Below are 19,101 nucleotides of genomic sequence, written 5' to 3'. Positions count from 1 at the left end.
ATGGCAGTCTTAAGCTTATGAAGGACTCCATTTATATAAAACCTCTCAAAAACACAAACTAATCCATAGTGACAGTAAGCAGATCAGTGGTTGCTTGGGAATAGGGGCCTCAGGAGAGGAAAGAGGGATGGATTACAAAGTGGCACAAAGAAAATTTGAAGGGTGATGGATATGTTTGCAATTTTGATTGTGGTTATGGGTTCATGCTATATTTTTATATCAAGACTTATCAACTGTACACTTGAAATATGTGCAGTTTATTGCATGTTAATTATACTTCAATGAAACTTAAAAAAAAACAACAACCCTGAGGGAAAGCAGTTAATCAACTGGCAAGCCTACAGAAATGCAGATTTATACCCTTCATCTACTGAGATTTCCACACAGGCTGTCTGACTGGATCACTCAGTTGATTAGTACCCCAGGTGTTTTGATACGGACTGCAGTGCTAATTAAAACTCTAGCCTGACTCACCACACTGGTTAACTATAGGTACAATCCCTGTAGCTTCTTCCAGGTGGAGGTTTTATTGGATGTTCTGAATGAGATCACCTGCTTCTAAATACCTGTTACAGTCGCGGGGGATCATGGGCAAGGCCATATTGCCTCATGGTTGAAAATGTTATAAATTAGGGTAGATTTAATTTTGACCTTATAAAGCCACACTATGTTGTTATACTTGGTGCTTCCTCTGCCTCCTTTGCCCATTCCTCCTCCCAGAGAAGGGCTTTTCCTAGAGGACATACTGGGGTACTGAAAATCTTGCATTCCCAGAAAAGAATGAGTGCTCTTGTGACACAGCAAAGCCAGATAAGTTACTGCATTGTTACTTGCCTCCTGCAGCCTGGATAGAGAGGGGCTCATAATCCCTTTCTCTTCCACAAGGCATTTGGGTCTAAGGATAAATACAAATGGATCTAAGGAAATGTCCTTTGGTGTAAGTCAACTGTTTGCTGAATGATAGACTGTGTTAGAATATTTACTCTTACAGATAAAGCCTTGTAACATGTTATACTGGACCCATGAGTCATCAATTTCTAAGTCTATGAAGTACAAATGTGTAAAAGGTCTTTAATCACATAAAGATGAGTGTCAAGAAACTGTTATACAGTATGGAGGTCAGTATCTTCACTTTTCTTCTTGGTTCCTCCAGTCAGAGTCAACAGAAGGAGAGGGAGAAGAAGAAGAATCCTGTTCATGTAGTTTTATCATCAACTAACTTTCACTGAATGCCAAAGCAGAGTGAACTGTATTTTGAGGGACCACTGGGATAAATAAGATAGGTCCTGATGGCCTAGATGAAAAAGAACATAATTACAAGTGTTGTTAAGTCAAAAGGAAATGGAAATTTTTCTGTGGTTTTCATTTGACCATTTTCCTGAGCAGCTGTCATTGGGAAGAGGCTGGTTGAAAGTCTAGGCTCTGCAGGTCAGACTGCATGGGTTCAAATTTATCCTATCTTAAGCTGATACCAACTTAATTTCAATTGCACTAAACTACCTTTACAGCTCTGCTATCACCCTTTATTTTATTGATGTTACAAATTATATCTTTATATGCCATGTATTCATTAGCAGTACAGTAATAATTATTTTATGCACTTGTCTTTTAAAATTTATAGAAAACAAGAAGAATTATAACTTAAAGTTAATACTGATTTTGATATTTGTCTATGTATCAATGGGAATGGGTGAATTTAATTCAGATGACTATTATATCTCTACTGTGGGCAAGAATCCCTTATCAGAAATGGAGTAGCCCTTGCATTACACAAGAGTCCAAAATGCAGTACACTAGAGTCTGAAATGCAGTACTTGGGTACAATCTCAAAAACAACAGAAAGATCTCAGTTTGTTTCCAAGGCAAATCATTCAACATCACAGTAATCCAAGTCTATGCACCAACCATCAATGCTGAAGAAGCTGAAGTTGAATGGCTCTATTAAGATCTAAAAGACCTTCTAAAACTGTCACCAAAAAGAGATGTCCTTTTCATCACAGCAGACTGGTATGCAAAAATAGGGAGTGAAGAGGTATCTGGAGTAACAGACAAGTTTGGCCTTGGAGTACAGAATGAAGCAGGGCAAAGGCTAACAGAGTTTTGCTAAGAGAACATACTGGTCATACCAAACACCCTCTTTCAACAACACAAGACAAGACTCTGCCCATCACCAGATGCTCAGTACTGAAATCAGACTGACTATATTCTTTGCAGTTGAAGATGGAGAAGCTCTATACAGTCAGAAAAACAAGACTGGGAGCTGACTGTGGGTCAGATCATAAACTCCTTATTGCCAAATTCAGACTTAAATTGAAGAAATTAGCGAAAACCACGAGGCCATTCAGGTAGGACCTAAATCATATCCTATGATTATACACTGGAAGTGACAAATAGATTCAAGGGATTAGATCTGATAGACAGAATGTATGAAGAACTATGGATGGAGATTCCTAATACTGTACAGGAGGCAGTAACCAAAACCATCCCTAAGAAAAAGAAATGTAAAAAGGCAAAATGGTTGTCTGAGGAGGCCTTACAAATAGCTAAGAAAAGAAGTGAAGTGAAACACAAAGGATAAAAGGATAGATAAACCCATCTGAATGCAGAGTTCCTTAGGAGAGCAAGGAGAGATAAGACAGCCATCTTAAGTGAACAATGGAAAGAAACAGAAGAAAAATTCGAGATACCAAGGGAACATTTCATGCAAAGATGGGTATAATAAAGGACAGAAACGGAATGGACAGAAGACATTAAGAAGAGGAGGCAGGAATACACAGATGAATCGTACAAAAAAGGTCATAATCATCCAGATAACCATGATAGTGTGACCACTTACCTAGAGGCAGACATCCAGGAATGTGAAATCAAGTGGACCTTAGGAAGCAGTACCACAAACAAAGGTAGTGAGGGTGATGGAATTCCAGCTGAGCTATTTCAGATCCTAAAAGATGAGGCTGTTAAAGTGCTACACTCAATATGCCAGCGAATTTAGAAAACTCAGCAGTGGCCAAAGGACTGGAAAAGGTCAGGTTTCATTCCAAACTCAAAGAAGGGTAATGCCAAAGAATGCTCAAACTACAGCACAATTGTACTCATCTACCATGCTAGTAAAGTGACGGTTGCTTACTTGTGTCCGACTCTTTGCAACCCCACAGACTATACAGTCCCTGTTATTCTCTAGGCCAGAATACTGGAGTGGGTAGGTTTTCCCTTCTCCAGGGGATCTTCCCAACCCAGGGATCGAACCCAGGTATCCCACATTGCAGATGTATTCTTTACGAGCTGAGCCACAAGGGAAGCCCACCATGCTAGTAAAGGAATGCTCAAAATCCTTCAGGCTAGGCTTTAACAGTACACGAACTGAGAACTTCCAGATGTACAAGTTAGATTTAGAAAAGGCAGAAGAACCAGAGACCAAATTGCCAACATCCGTTAGATCACAGAAAAAGCAAGGGAATTCCAAAAAAAATCTGCTTCCTTCACTACATTAAAGGTTTTGACTGGGTGGATCACAACAAGCTATGGGAAATTCTTCAAGAGATGAGAATACCAGACCACCTTTCCTGCCTCCAGAGAAACCTGTATACAGGTCAAGAAGCAACAGTTAAAACTGGACATGGAACAATGAACAGGTTCAAAACTGGGAAAGGAGTATGTCAAGGTTGTATATTGTCACCTTGCTTATTTGATGTCTATGTAGAGTACATCACGTGAAATGCTGGGCTGGAGGAAGCTCAAGCTGGAATCAAGATTGCTGTGGGAAATATCAATGATCTCAGATATGCAGATAATACCACCCCAACGGTAAAAAGTGAAGAGGAACTAAAGAACCTCCTGATGAAAGTGAAAGAGGAAAGGGAAAAAGCTGGCTTAAAACTCAACATTAAAAAACTAAGACCATGGCATCCAGTCCCATCACTTCATGACAAACAGATGTGGAAAAAATAGAAACAGTGACAGACTTTATATTCTAGGGCTCCAAAATCACGTAGACAGTGACTGCAGCCATAAAAATTAAAAGATGTTTGCTTTTTGGAAGAAAGCTATGACAAACCTAGACAGCATATTAAAAAGCAGAGACATCACTTTGCAACAAAGGTCCATAGGGTCAAAGCTATAGTATTTCCAGTAGTTATGTACTGATGTGAGAGTTGGACCATAAAGATGGCTGAACCAAAGAATTGATGCTTTTGAACTGCGGTGCTGGAGAAGACTCTTGCAAGGAGATCAAACTAGTCAATCCTAAAGGAAATCAACTCTGAATATTCATTGGAAGGGCTGATGCTGAAGCTGAAGCGCCAATATACTGGTCACCTGATGTGAAGAGCTGAGTCACTGGAAAAGACCCTGATGCTGGGAAAGATTGAGGGCAATAGGAAAAGGGAGTGACAGAGGACAAGATGGTTGAATGGTATCATCAACTCAGTGGACATGAGTTTAAGCAAACTCTGGGATATAGTGAAAGATAGGGAAGCCTAGCATGCTGCAGTCCATGAGGTTGCAAAGAGCTGGACAGGACTGAAGGACTGAACAACAATATGACTTTGAGTTACCAGAGTCCCTTCATCTGAAATTGAAACTCTCTCCCAAACACTTTACATATCAATAGAACAGAATAAAGAGCCCAGAAATAAACTCATGCACCTGTAGACAACTAATCTATGACAAAGATGGCAAGAATATATAATGGACAAAATAGTCTCTTCAACAAGTGGTTCTTGGAAAACTGGACAGCCACATGTAAAACAATGAGAATGGAATATTTCCTCACCACCAACAAAAATAATCAAATGGATTAAAGACCTAAATCTAAGTACTGAAGTCATAAAACTCCTAGAAGAGAACAGAGAACAATCTATGACATAAACTGTATCAACTGTTTTTAGATCAATTTCCTAAGGCAAGGGAAATAACAGCAAATATAAACAAATGAAACTTAACCTTACAAGGTTTTGCACACCAAAGGAAACCATTGACAAAATGAGACAATGACCTAAGGAATGGAAGAAGATATCTGCAAATGATATGTCCAACATGGGGTTGCTGTTGCTGCTGCTGCTAAGTCGCTACAGTCGTGTCCAACTCTGTGTGACCCCACAGACAGCAGCCCACCAGGCTCCCCCATCCCTGGGATTCTCAAGGCAAGAATACTAGAGTGGGTTGCCATTTCCTTCTCCAATGCATGAAAGTGAAGAGTGAAAGTGAAGTCGCTCAGTTGTGTCTGACTCTTGGCGACCCCATGGACTGCAGCCCACCAGGCTCCTGCGTCCATGGGATTTTCCAAGCAAGAGTACTGGAGTGGGGTGCCATTGCCTTCTCCAACATGGGGTTAGTATCCAAAAAATATAAATAGCTCACAGAACTCAGTATCAAGGAAACAATGTCAAAAAAACCAAACAACCCAATCAAAGATGGGGCAGACAACCTGAAGAGAAATCTTCCTAAGAATTTAACAGGAACCTGAAAAGATGGTCAATGTCACTAATTATTAGAGAGATGCAAATCAAACCCACAATGAGCTATCAGCTATTACGTCTTAGAATAACTGTCATCACAAAACCACAAACAACTGTTAGCAAGGATGGAGTAAAAAAGGAATCACTGTACACTACTGGTAGGAATGTAAATCGGTGCAGCTACGATGGCAAACAGTATGGAGATTCCTCCAAAAACTAAAAATAGAACTATGATATGATCCAGCAATCCCTCTTTTGTGCATGTATCTAAAAAAATGAAAACACTAATTTGAATAGATTCACGCATTCCAATGTCCATAGAAGTATTAACTACAATAGCCAAGATATGGAAGCAATCCAGTGTCCATCAACATACAAATGGATAAAGATGTGGTATACATATAAGAATAGATTATTGTTGTCGTTCAGTCACCCAGTCATATCCGACTCTTTGTGACCCCATGGACTGCAGTACAACAGGCCTCCCTGTCCCTCACTATCTCCTGAAGTTTGCCAAGTTCATGTCCATTGCATCAGTGATGCCATCCAGCCATCTCATCCTGTGATGCCCTCTTCTTCTGCCCTCAATCTTTCCCAGCACCAGGGACCTTTCGAATGAGTTGGCTGTTCGCATCAGATGACCAAAAAACTGAAGCTTCAGCTTCAGTATCAGTCCTTCCAATGAATATTCAAAGCTGATTTCCCTTACGATTGACTGGTTTGATCTCCCTCCTCTCCAAGGGACTTTCAGGAGTCTTCTCCACCATAGTTTGAAGGCATTAATTCTTTGGTGCTCTGCCTTCTTTATGGTCCAGCTCTCACAACCATACATGACCACTGGGAAGACCACAGCCCTGACTATACAGGGCAGGCAGAGTAATGTCTCTGCTTTTCAACACACTGTTTAAGTCTGTCATAGCTTTCCTATGGATTATTTCTCAGCCATAAAAAAGAATGAAATTCTGCCAATTACAGCATCATGGATGAACCTAGAGAACATTATGCTTAGTGAATTAAATCAGAGAAAGATAAATACTATATGATATCACTTAGATGTGGAACCTAAGAAATAATACAAATGAATACATATATACGAAAACAGAAACACAATTACAGAATAGAAAACAAACAAATGCTTAACAGTGGGGTCAGGGAAGGGGATAGGGACAAGATAGGGTAATGGGATTAAGAAATACAAACTACTGTATATAAAATAGATTAGCAACAAGAAGATATTGTATAGTGCAGGGAGTTATAGCCATTGTCTTACAATAACTTTCAATGAAGTATAATCTGTAAAAATACTGAATCACTATCTATATACCCAAAACTAATATAATACTGTAAATCAGTAATATTTTGTTTACAAAACACTATAATGTTATATGTCAGTTATATTGCAATAATAAAAATAAAAAATACAACTTTAAAATATACTAAAATGAATTAACAGTTGATCATATGATACAGAAGAATAGATCAGTGAGCTGGCAGACACAGCTGTGGAAATCACTGAAGCTGAACAGAAAAAAGAAAAAGAATAAAAAGTTAAGAAGGACAGTTTGAGACCTCTGGAACTGTATGAAACATACTAGCATTCACATTATAGGGGTCCCAGACAAAGGCACAGAGGCCATATTTGAAGACATAATACTGAAAACTTCCCTAACTTGGAAAAGCAAAGATATTCAGGTCCAGAAAGCACAAAAAGTTCCAAACAGGACCAACCCAAACAGGAGTACACCAAGAAACGTGTAATTAAAACGTGAAAAATTAAAGATAAAGAGAAAAAGGAAAAGCAACAAGTTATATCCAAAGCAAATCCCTAATGCTATGAGCATTGTGGAGAAACTGTGCAGGCCAGAAGGGAGTGACACAATATACTTGAAGTGATGAAAGGGGAAAACCTACAAGCAAGAATATTCCAATTAGCAAAGCTTCATATAGATCTGGAGAGATCAAAAGTTTCACACATAAGTAAAAGTCAAGAGTTCTGTGCCACTAACTGAATTCCAAGAAATGTTACAGAAACTCTTCTACGTGAAAAAGAAAAGGCCACAACTAGATACATGAAAATTACGGAAGGGAAAAAATCTCACTGGTAAAGGCAAATATACAGTAAAAGTAGTAAATCCACCATGTATAAAGCTGGTAGGAAGGTTAAAAGACAAAAGTAGTAACATTATGTATATCCATAAAAGTCGTTAAGGGACACACAAAACAAAAAGATATAAAATAAGATGTAAAAAATAATAACCATTCTGGGGGGGAAGAGTAAAAATTCAGGGTTGATAAGTGTGTGTGAACTTAAAAGATCAGCAACTTAAAATAATCATATACACAGACAGTTGTTGCTTAGTCACTAAGTCATGTCCGACTCTTTGACTGTAGCCTGGAGGCTCCCTTCTCTCCATGGGATTTCCCAGGCAAGAATACTGGAGTGGGTTGCCATTTTCTCCTCCAGGGAATCTTCTTGACCCAGGGATCGAACCCATATCTCGTGCCTTGGCAGGCAAATTCTTTACCACTGAGCCATCAGGGAAGCCCTGTAAATAGAGTGCTATATTATGTCTTACAGTAGCCACAAACCAAAAATCTAAACAAACAGAAAAAAAGAGAAAGGAATACCAACATAACACTAAATATATCTATCAAATCACAAAGAAGATAACAGAAGAAGAAAGAAATAAAAAAGAACTAAGGAAACAACCACAAAACAAGAAAATGTAACGGAGAACATATCTATCAGGAACTACGTTAAAAGTACATGGACTAAATGCTGCAATCAAAAGACACAGAGTGGCTGAATGGATACAAAAACAAGAGCCATCTATATGCTACCTACAGGAGGCTCACTCTTGAGTTACAGACACGCCGACTGAAACTGAGGAGACGGGAAAAGATATTCCTTCCAAATGCAAAGGAAAAGAAAACTGGGGTAGCAACACACACCAGAGAAAACAGACTTTAAAACAAAGATTGCAGAAGTGACAAAGACAAGGTATCAATTTAAAAAGGAGGTATAACAATTGTAAATGCATATGCATCTGGCAAAGGAGCACCTACATACATAAAGCAAATATTAACAGACATAAAAGGAGACTGATAGTAGCACCACTAATAGTAGGGAGCTTTAAGACCCCACTGACATTACTGGAGTTAGTGAACATCCAGAGAGAAAATGAATTAGGAAACACTGGTCTTAAACAACATATTATACCAGATGGACTAAATAGATAAAGATAGAATATTTCATCCAAAAGCAGAAGAATGACCTTTTTTTCAAGTTCACATCGAATACTGTCCAGGACAGACCATATGTTAGGCAACAAAACAAGTAGATTTAAGACTGGAATGATATCAAGCCTCTTTTTCTGACCATAACTATAGAGACGAGAAATTAACCAGTTAAAACAAATCTGCAAAAACACAAATATGTGAGTTTAAACAATACATTCTTAAAAAACAATGAATCACTGAAGAAATCAATGGACAAATAAAAATATACCTGCAGACAATGAAAATGGAAACACAATGATCCAAAATGTATGGGACTCAGTAAGAGCAGTTTCATGGCTTATACCATTACAAGCCTCTGTCAAGAAACAAGAGAAACGGGGAAAAAACCCAAATGAACAAACTAAACTTAACTTACACCTCAAGGAACTAGAAAAAGAACAAAACTGAAAGTTAGTGAAGGAAAGAAATAAACATCGGAGCAGAAATAAATGACATAGAGACTAAAAAATTTGAACAGATCAATGAAACTACGAGCTGGTTCTTCAAAAGGTAACAAGAATTAATTTAGCCAGATTCTTCAAGGAAAAAAGACAGAAAACTAAAATCAATAAAATCAGAAATGAAAATGGAGAAGTCACAACTGACATCACAGAAATACAAAGGATCGTAAAAGATTACTAAAAACAATTATACACCAATAAAGTGAATAACTAAGAAATGAACAAATTACTAGAAATGAATCTCAAGATTGAACCATGAACAAACAGAAATTTTTAACAGACTAATTAATAGTAACAATATTGAATTGGTAATCAAAAAACTACCAACAACAAAGTCTAGGACCAGACAGCTTCACAGATGAATTCGACATTCAGAGAAGAGTTAACACTATCTTTCTCAAACTAATCTCATTTTGAACTCATTCTATGAGGTCAGCATTGCCCTGATACCAAAACCAGACAGAGATATCATAAAAATCACAGGTAATATCACTGATGAACACAGAAGCAAAAATCTTCAACAAACTGAAATTCAAAAACACATTAAAAGGATCATATGTCATGATCAAGTGAGATTTTATCCCAGGGATGCAAGGGATTCAATATCTGCAAATCAATTGATGTGATATACCATGTTAACATATAGAAGAATAAAAGTTATATTATCTTAATAAATGTGGAAAAAGCTTTCAACAAAATTTAATATCCATTTATGATTAAAAAAACCCAAGAAACGGAAAATAGAGGGAACATGCCCCAATATAAAAAAGGCCATATATGATAAGCCCACAGCTAACAACATACTCATACCCAAGTTAGAGGGGAAGAAGTAAAACTCAGTGTTTCTACATGATGACACTATATACAGAAAATCCTAAAGATGCAAGAAAAAAAAAACATATTAGAGCTCATCAATGAATCTGGTAAAGCTGCAGAATACAAAATTAATATACAGAAGTCTGTTGCATTCTATATATTAACAATGCTCTATTAGAGAAATAATAAAATCCCATTTACAATTGTATCAAAAAGGATAAAATATCTAGAAATAAATTTAACTAAGGAGGTAAAAGAATTGTATTCAGAAAACTTTCAGACAATGATGAAATGGACTGTTTAAGAAAGCTGGGTTTCCATGCTTTATGATCTGGTGCAAACAACCACTGTAAGAATATTTTGTCAGTCTGATTTCCCACTTATTTATAAAATTTATGAAATGATTCTTTCAGTTTTGATCAAGAAGCACATGTTATAGGTTAATCCCTCTTTATGTACAAAGTATGGGACAGGAATCTGTTTTAGAGTCAGCACATTAATCTCCTGGAATGATGTACTCTGGTCTACTCTCATATCCTGAAGTTGCTGATCCCATGCTTGAAAATTCTCTATGCTCTCCTATTGACTTTGGATTGTGGCTTTTCTCTGCTGGTCCCTTCATCATAAAAATTCTTTTATGAGTTTCTTAAAACTTCTGGTCTACCAGTAGTGGCCTTTTCGACTTTCCTGCAGGAGTAGGGATTTATTCTCTCTTCTAAATTAATCTTGTTCCAATAATGAGATCTTGAGATGGAGGGGAAATAAATGACTAACAGCCTGCCATTTGGATTTAAAAGTTCAGAGTTATCTTAAACAAAAGTTAAAAAAAATTTTACAATGGTTTCCTTATCTTCTAATCACAGTCACATTACAGGCAACCTAAAAGATTCAGGAGCATTTTTAGATTAAAGCTTTTACAGGTCACATCAAAGTTTGTCACTACTGTACCTGTCAATTGCTTGAAGATCATTGGCTGGATTCCATGTAGGGTCAAATAATACAACCACATTGGCACCAACAAAATTAAGGCCTAGTCCACCAGCCCTGGAGTAAATTTAGAAAAAAAGCACATTAAAACAGTAAAAACAAATTTTGCTCTGTAACTCAATGATGCCAGGTTTCTATAACAAAATAAATATAATATTACATTAACATTATAAAAGTAAGGTAATTAAAACACAAATATGCCACAAGGAAAATTACTATGGAACATTTTTTTTTTTTTGGTACCACTCTAGAATATTCCTGAAGAACTATGGACAGAGGATCATTACATTGTACAGGAGGCAGTGATCAAAACCATCCCAAAGAAAAAGTAATGCAAGAAGGCAAAATGGTTGTCTGAGGAGGCTTTACAAATAGATGAGAAAAGAAGAGAAGGGAAAAGCAAAGGAAAAAGGGAAAGATATACTCAAGTGAATGCAGAGTTCCAGAGAAGAGCAAGGAGAGATAAGGCCTTCTCAAATGGACAATGCAAACAAACAGAAGAAAACAACAAAATGAGAAAGAGCGGAGATCTCTTCAAGAAAACGAGATACCAAGGGAACATTTCATGCAAGAATGGACAGGATAAAGGACTGAAATAGTAAGGACCTGACAGAAGCAGAAGAGATTAAGAAGAGGTGGCAAGAACACAGAGAACTACACAAAAAAGATCTTAATGACCCAGAAAACCACAAAGGTACGGTCACTCACCTAGAGCCAGACATACTGGAGTGTGAAGTCAAGTGGGCCTTAGGAAGCATTACTAAGAGTAAAGCTAGTGGACATAATGGAATTATAGCTGAGCGATTTCAAATCCTAAAAGATGATGGTGTTAAAATGCTACACTCAGGATGTCGGCAAATTTGGAATACTCAGCAGTGCCCACAGGACTAGAAAAGGTCAGGTTTCATTTCAATCTCAAAGAAGGGCAATGCCAAAGAATGTTCAAACTACCATAAAACTGTGCTCAGTTCACATGCTAGCAAGCTTATACTCAAAATCCTACAAGCTAGGCTTCAGCAGTATATGAACTGAGAACTTCCAGATGTACAAGCTGGGTTTAGAAAAGGCAGAGGAACCAGAGATCAAATTGCTAACATTTGCTGGATCATAGAGAAAGTAAGGAAAATCCAGAAAAACATCAATTTGTGCTTCAATGACTATGCTAAAGCCTTTGACTGTGTGGATCACAGCAAACAACGGAAATTCTTAGAGATGGGAATACCAGACCACCTTACCTGTCTCCTGAGAAACCTCTATGTAGGTCAAGAAGCAACTGTTAGAACCAGCCATGGAACAACGGACTGGTTCAAAACTGGGAAAGGAGTATGACAAAACTCTGTATTGTCACCCTGCTATGCAGATTACCTGATGTGAAATGCTGGGCTGGATGAAGCTCAAGCTGGAATCAAGACTGCCAGGAGAAATATCAACAACCTCACATATGCAGATGATACCACTCTAATGGCATAAAGTGAAGAGGAACTAAAGAGAGCCTCTTTTTGAGGGTGAAAGAAGAGAGTGAAAAAACTGGCTTAAAACTCATCATTCAAATACTAAGATCACAGCATACAGTCTCATGAATTCACAGCAAACAGAAGGGTAAAAAGTGGAAGCAGTGACAAATGTTCTTTTTCTTGGGCTCCAAAATTACCATGGACAGTGACTGCAACCATGAAATTAGAAGACGCTTGCTCCTTGGAAGGAAGCTATAACAGACCCAGACAGTATATTAAAAAGCAATGAAATCACTTTGCCAGCAAAGGTCCTTATAGTCAAAGATATAGTTTTTCCAATAGTCATGTATGGATATGAGAGCTGGAGCATAAAGAAGGCTGAGCACCAAATAATTGATGCTTTTGAATTGTGGCACTGGAGAAGACTCTTGAGAGTCCTTGGAACTACAAGGAGATCTGACCAGTCAATCCTAAAGGAAATCAACCCTGAATATTCACTGGAAGGACTGATTCTGAAGTAGATGCTCCAATACTTTGGCCAACTGATGCAAAGAGATAACTCACTGGAAAAGATCCTGATTCTGGGAAAGACTGAAGGCAAAAGAAGGGGGAAGCAGAGGATGAGATGTTTAGGGACCATCACTGACTCAATGCACATGCATCTCAGCAAACTCTGGGAGACAGTGAAGGACAGGAGAGCCTGGTGTGCTGCAGTCCATGGGGTTGCAAAGAGCTGGACATGACTTAGTGACTGAACAACAAGAGTAACAGAATATTTCTAAGAAATTTGAGCATTAGACCTCATTTAAGTAGGCTGTGCTACATTTTTTGGAGTTTACATTTTTTGTTTCTACATTTTTTGGATACTCAAATACTATTATCTATGATTTTCCTAACATAACTTTTAAAAACTGCTAATTTACTCTAGCTAAATAAATATACACACTTAAAAAATGTACTTGTCTTTATTTCTCTAAGTGCAGCTGAAAACCTTGGACATTATATATAAAATGAAACACAAGATTATGAAAGCTGGAGGGAACACAGAATGGTTACAGACCACAAGAGGAACAACATGGCAGTGAGTTTTCTGGCTGTATTTCTGCCTAATATATCCCAGATTGGAATACCAGAGTGGGTTTCCATGCCCTTCTCCAGGGAAATCTTCTCGACCCAGGGATCGAACCCAGGTCTCTTGCATTGCAGGCAGATTCTTTACTGTCTGAGTCACCTGCGAAGTTCCTTGGGAGAAGCCAGTGAACTGGAAATGCCAAGAGCAGTCAACAGACCAGAAAAAAAAAGAAAAGAAAAGAAACCTAAGAAAAGCCTCTTCCTTTAGGCAAAGAAGGAGGGAAGGCATAGAGTTTTAAGACAGAAAACTGAAGACAATAACCAGCCTATTATTGCAAACACCACAGAAAAAAAAATCTGTGGCCCTAACCCTAACTTCGTCATCCAAGGCTGAGTGGGGAGACTAAATTACCACCTTTGCCTGACAGTAAAGAGGTGCCTCTCATTCTCATTCAGGTGGTGTCAGGGAAGACTGATAAAGGAGCTCGAACTTTTGACTTCTGTCAAGCTATAACCAAGGTCCCCTCTGTGGTATGAGGAAAGCCATGCAGAAGTAGCAATAAAGTGCCTCAATCTCAGGATAGCAACATAGGCCAAGCAAGAGACATGGATTTCTAATCTCATGTGGCTGGCATGGTGTCTGGCTAAAACAGAAGTTTTAAATAAGATACACAGTCTCATAACATAATACTCAAAGCATCGAGTATACAATAAAAAATTACTACTCTCACCAAGATCTAAGAAACTCTCAATTTTTATGAGAAAAGACAATTGATATTTGACAACACTGCAAAGAATCAGATGTTCGAATCATCTGAGAAGGATTTAAATGCAGCCACAATAAAAATGCTTCAAAAATGCTTGAAATATGCTTGAAACAAATTAAAAATATTAAGTCTCAGCAAAGAAAGAGAGGATACCAAAAAAAAAACTTTAGAACTGAAAAATAACTGAATAACAAAACTTGCTGGTTGGATTTGATACTACAGTGGAGATGACAGACAACAGAATCAATAAACATAGGAGCAGGTCAATATTATTTGCCCAGTCTACACAACAGAAAGGAAACGTCCAGGAAAAAAGACGTCTTAGAGGCCTGAGGGACAGTAATAAAAGAGCTAATACTTGTATCATAGTAGTCCCAAGAGAAAAGAGAGAGTAACACTGAATGAAAAGGTACTGAAAGAAATATAGCTGAAAACTTTCCAAATTTGGGGAAAAAGATAAACCTACAGAATGCAAAAACTGCATGAACTCCAAAATGATAAACCCAAAGAAAACTATATTTAGATATAGTGTAATTAAACTTCCGCAGACAGAAGACAAACTCTTGTAAGCAATCAGAGAGAAATTGTATCAACATACTACTTTTAAGGGAACATAAATTCAAATAACAGTAGATTTCTCATTAGAAACCAAGGTGGCCAGGAGGAAGCAGTGCATTATTCAAGTGCTAAAAGCACTATCAACACAAAATTTTATATCCAGTAAAAACACCCTTCAAGACTGAAAGGGAAATCATGACACTGTCAGACTAAGGACAGTTAATAGACTGTCACCAACAGACTTAGAAGCAAGATAAAACTACTAAAAGAGCCAACCAACATCCAGTCCTATCAGATTTATCTCAAAAAAGTATTTTTTTTTTCTTTTTCATGAGTCCCTTCTTCATTTCTATTTTCCCTTCCCCCTATTTCAAACCTTGACATCATACCTGTATGTATTACTTCACTGGCCTCCAGTCTTCCCTTACCTTTGACCTCAGATCCATTCCCATATTACATAAAATAATTTTAAGCACAGAATATAGAAAACTAGAGGCTTTCTAGGTGGCCCAGTGGTAAAGAATCTGCCTGACAATGCAGGAGATACTGGAAATGCAGGTTTGACCCCTGAGTCAAGAAGATCTCCTGGAGGAAGAAATGACAACCCACTCTAGTATTCTTGCCTGGAAAAATCCCATGGACAGAGGAGCCTAGTGGGCTACAGTCCAGGGGGGTCACAAAGAGTTGGACATGACTAAGCTACTGAGCACACTTGCAGAGAAAACTAAGTATGCCATTCCTCTATTTAAAACTTCTCAATTCTTTGGAGAGTCAAAGTTTTGTCTTCATTTAATTTGACCTCTGTTTAAAATATACAGTGAAAAGATGCCACAAAAGATATATGGGTATTTTGACAGTTTTAAAAATAAGAAATTATTTAATGGATCTGACAAATTCATTTTTCTACCAGCCAAAACATATCAGAAGACAAAGAATTCATTCTGGAATGAAGTTATTTATAAAGATTTTTTTTCTAAATATATCTAGCAAAACTTAATAATAAAATGTTTGTCTACTGATTTAAAGATTTCAGCTGCCTACAGCTTTCTAGATTTTACCTAACAACAACTGTTATCCTCTCATATTTTGAACTTTTGGTGTCTAAATACCCTACATTTAGCAATTATTTATTATATAATGATCATAAAATTCTGTATTTTAAAAAAGTAAAACTTAAAATTCAAGAATAAAATCAGTTTTCTTTATATTCTACACTTTGCTAATCTCAACCTTCAAAGCCTTACACTGAGGCTTTCTCTTGCTGTTTTTCCCTTTTCAGAATCTTTATACTAGATCCTATTCATCTGGGGAGAGAAAATGTTAATAGTCTTCTCTTACACAGTTTCTATCAAAATAGAAAGAAACAAATATTTATACAGCATCTACTATATACCAGGAATGGTGCTAGAAATTTTCATATATCCTATACTTTCATCCTCAACACAGTTCTATGAGCTATTATTCTCATTTTACAGATGAGAAAATTGAGAATCAGAAATATTAATTTACTTGCTTAAAAGTCATTGAAGTGGCTAGCGTCTGGATTCAAACCCAGGTATTCTTACTTAAGGTTCAGTATTCAATAGAAATTGAATTAGCTCCTTTGGAAAATAACTTATTAGAGGCAACAGCAAAAAGTTATCACAGAGACTTAAACTCAAAGAAAGGAATGAGGTGGGATAAACAGTAAGGTTTGGAAAAAATTCTAAAAATAAGTAAATTAGGGGAGTAGGTGATTTAGATGCCAAACAAGCAGAAGAAAAGTTAGAAGTTTATCTGTCTACTATTGTGATGGGGAACTTTTTGAAAAATCAAGGTTCATAAGATTACATAATTAGACTATTATGTGAAAAATCAACTAGTTATGATTAAAATAAAATTGGAGAGTAAGAAATATTTTCTAACATTTAACACCAAAAGTAAGTCTAGTCAACTGTTCAGTAAGTTGTGACATGAATTTACCTCAGGTGTCCTAAATAAGCCACAGAAAGGTCACCACTAGTTGACGTAACAATCTTCAAAGATACTCTGAAGACTGTCCAAGTTAATTCAGAGGCAATATTTCTTTTAGAGAAAAAAAGAATCTCTAAACTCTGTCTCTAGAGACAAGATGATTCTCTATTTGATGATAATACAATTCAGAACTGCAAACATTTTCAAACCTGTCACTCCTCTCATATGGCTAAGCGCAAAAGCTTACTCCTTAAGCAATAAAATACAAAAAGAATATAGTTCTTTTCAACCTGAGAAATGGTATTAAGACAAACCCATAATCAACATGCAATCAACATTCATTCCTTAGGTCTTTCATGTTCTATTTTGTATCAAAAATATATAAAAATTATATTTAACCATATCTTAATGTTACACAAAAATGCCATCAATGAATTAAGTTTTATTGTTATGTATTAACTATTATATAAATCCTGCATGCCATAAGAAGATGATACTGCATGCCACAACAAAGACCTGGCACAGCCGAATAAATATTTGTTTTAAAAGGTCAAATAAACTATTCACTTACCGAGAAGCCTAAATATATTTAACCAATACCATGCTCAGAGATAGGAAGGTTCAAAAGCATTAAAATGTCATTTTTCTACACAAAGTCGTTTATAAATTCAGTGATTCCAATAAAAATTCCAACCCAAGGAAAAATGCCAGAAAACTCTCCTTTGATGAACTGAATGAGATGATTATGGAAGCTAAGCTTTAAGGTATTGACATTCCAGAATAAAGATTCACAGAATGAGAGTTTAAAGCAAAAAAATAAAACACATAAGTTAAAAGACAAAAATTAGTTATTTAAAATAAAATAATAAAATTGGAAAATGCCATTTTTTTCAGCAATAGATCCAAGAAAGATAAAAACACGAAGTAAGAGATCAAAGTTCACAGGTTTAAAGAATCATTCTAGGGGAATTCCCTGGTGGTCCAGTGGTTAGGACTCCGAGCTTTCACTGCTAAGGGCCTGTGTTTATCCCTGTTTGGGGAACTAAGATTCTGCAAGCTACGCAGTGCAACTCTGTCCTCCCGGCAAAAGGAAACATTGTAGGAACACTAAAATCAGATAACCTAGTGAGCAGGAGAGACACTAGAGAAAACCAAAGAGAAGCCACTGTCAAAGAAATAATCAAAGAGAACCTTCCAGAGTTCAGAAATACAAGCCTTCAGATGACACCCAGCAAAATAAACGAACAAAAACTCACATCAAGACTCAAATATTGGACTTCCATGGTGGTACAGTGGGTAAGAATCTGCCTGTCAATGCAGGGTACATGGGTTCAATCTCTCGTCCGGGAAGCTTTCACATGCTGCAGAGCTACTAAGCCCATGCATCACAACTGCGGAGCCACACTTGACAACTCTGAAACCTGTGCATCCTGGAGTCTGCATGCTGTAACTATGGAAGCCCATGTGCCTAGAGTTTGTGCTCTGCAACAAAAGAAGCCACTGTAATGAGAAGCCCATGTAGCACAATGAAGAGTAGCTCCTCATGCCGCAACTAGAGCAGGTCCACGCAGCAACCAAAAGACTCAGCACAACCAAAAATAATCAATCAATTTTTAATTAATTTATAAAAGAGTCAAATATCACTGTGAAATTTCAGACTAAAACAGGTTGATTGGCATTAGACAAAATTTTAGAAATACTAAATACCAGAAAACAATGTTGAAGAACCAAAGAGCCTCTTGATGAAAGTGAAAGAGGAGAGTGAAAAAGTTGGCTTAGAGCTCAACATTCAGAAAACTAAGATCATGGCATCCGGTCCCATCACTTCATGGCAAGTAGATGGGGAAACAGTAGCTGACTTTATTTTGGGGGCTCCAAAATCACTGCAGATGGTGACTGCAGCCATGATATTAAAAGATGGTTACCCTTTGGAAGGAAAGTTATGATCAACATAGATAGCATATTCAAAAGCAGAGACATTACTTTGCCAACAAAGGTCCATCTAGTCAAGGCTATGGTTTTTCCAGTAGTCATGTATGGATGTGAGAGTTGGACTGTGAAGAAAGCTGAGCACAGAAGAATTGATGCTTTTGAGCTGTGGTGTTGGAGAAGATGCTTGAAAGTCCCTTGGACTGCAAGGAGATCCAACCAATCCATTCTAAAGGAGATCAGTCCTGAATATTCAATAGAAGGACTGATGTTGAAGCTGAAACTCCAATATTTTGACCACCTGATGCGAAGAGCTGACTCATTTGAAAAGACCCTGACGTTGGGAAAGATAGAAGGCAGGAGAAGAAGG

The 19,101-nt window shown here is 37.2% G+C and overlaps 1 protein-coding gene across 1 annotated transcript in view; it reads right to left on the bottom strand.

Moving 5' to 3' along the window:
- The window catches only part of ERCC6L2 (ERCC excision repair 6 like 2), a 150,917-nt gene that overhangs the window by 59,972 nt on the left and 71,844 nt on the right, over positions 1–19,101 (bottom strand). Inside the window, exon 12 of the mRNA XM_068973896.1 lies at positions 10,961–11,056. Coding sequence (XP_068829997.1) covers positions 10,961–11,056 — 96 coding nt within the window. The remainder of the gene's footprint in view (positions 1–10,960; positions 11,057–19,101) is intronic.

Source organism: Capricornis sumatraensis, chromosome 6 (assembly GCF_032405125.1).
Source record: "Capricornis sumatraensis isolate serow.1 chromosome 6, serow.2, whole genome shotgun sequence".
NCBI classification, from domain to species: domain Eukaryota; kingdom Metazoa; phylum Chordata; class Mammalia; order Artiodactyla; family Bovidae; genus Capricornis; species Capricornis sumatraensis.
The sequence above is the reverse complement of the archived record's forward strand: the minus strand, read 5'-3'. Positions and strand labels throughout refer to the sequence as shown.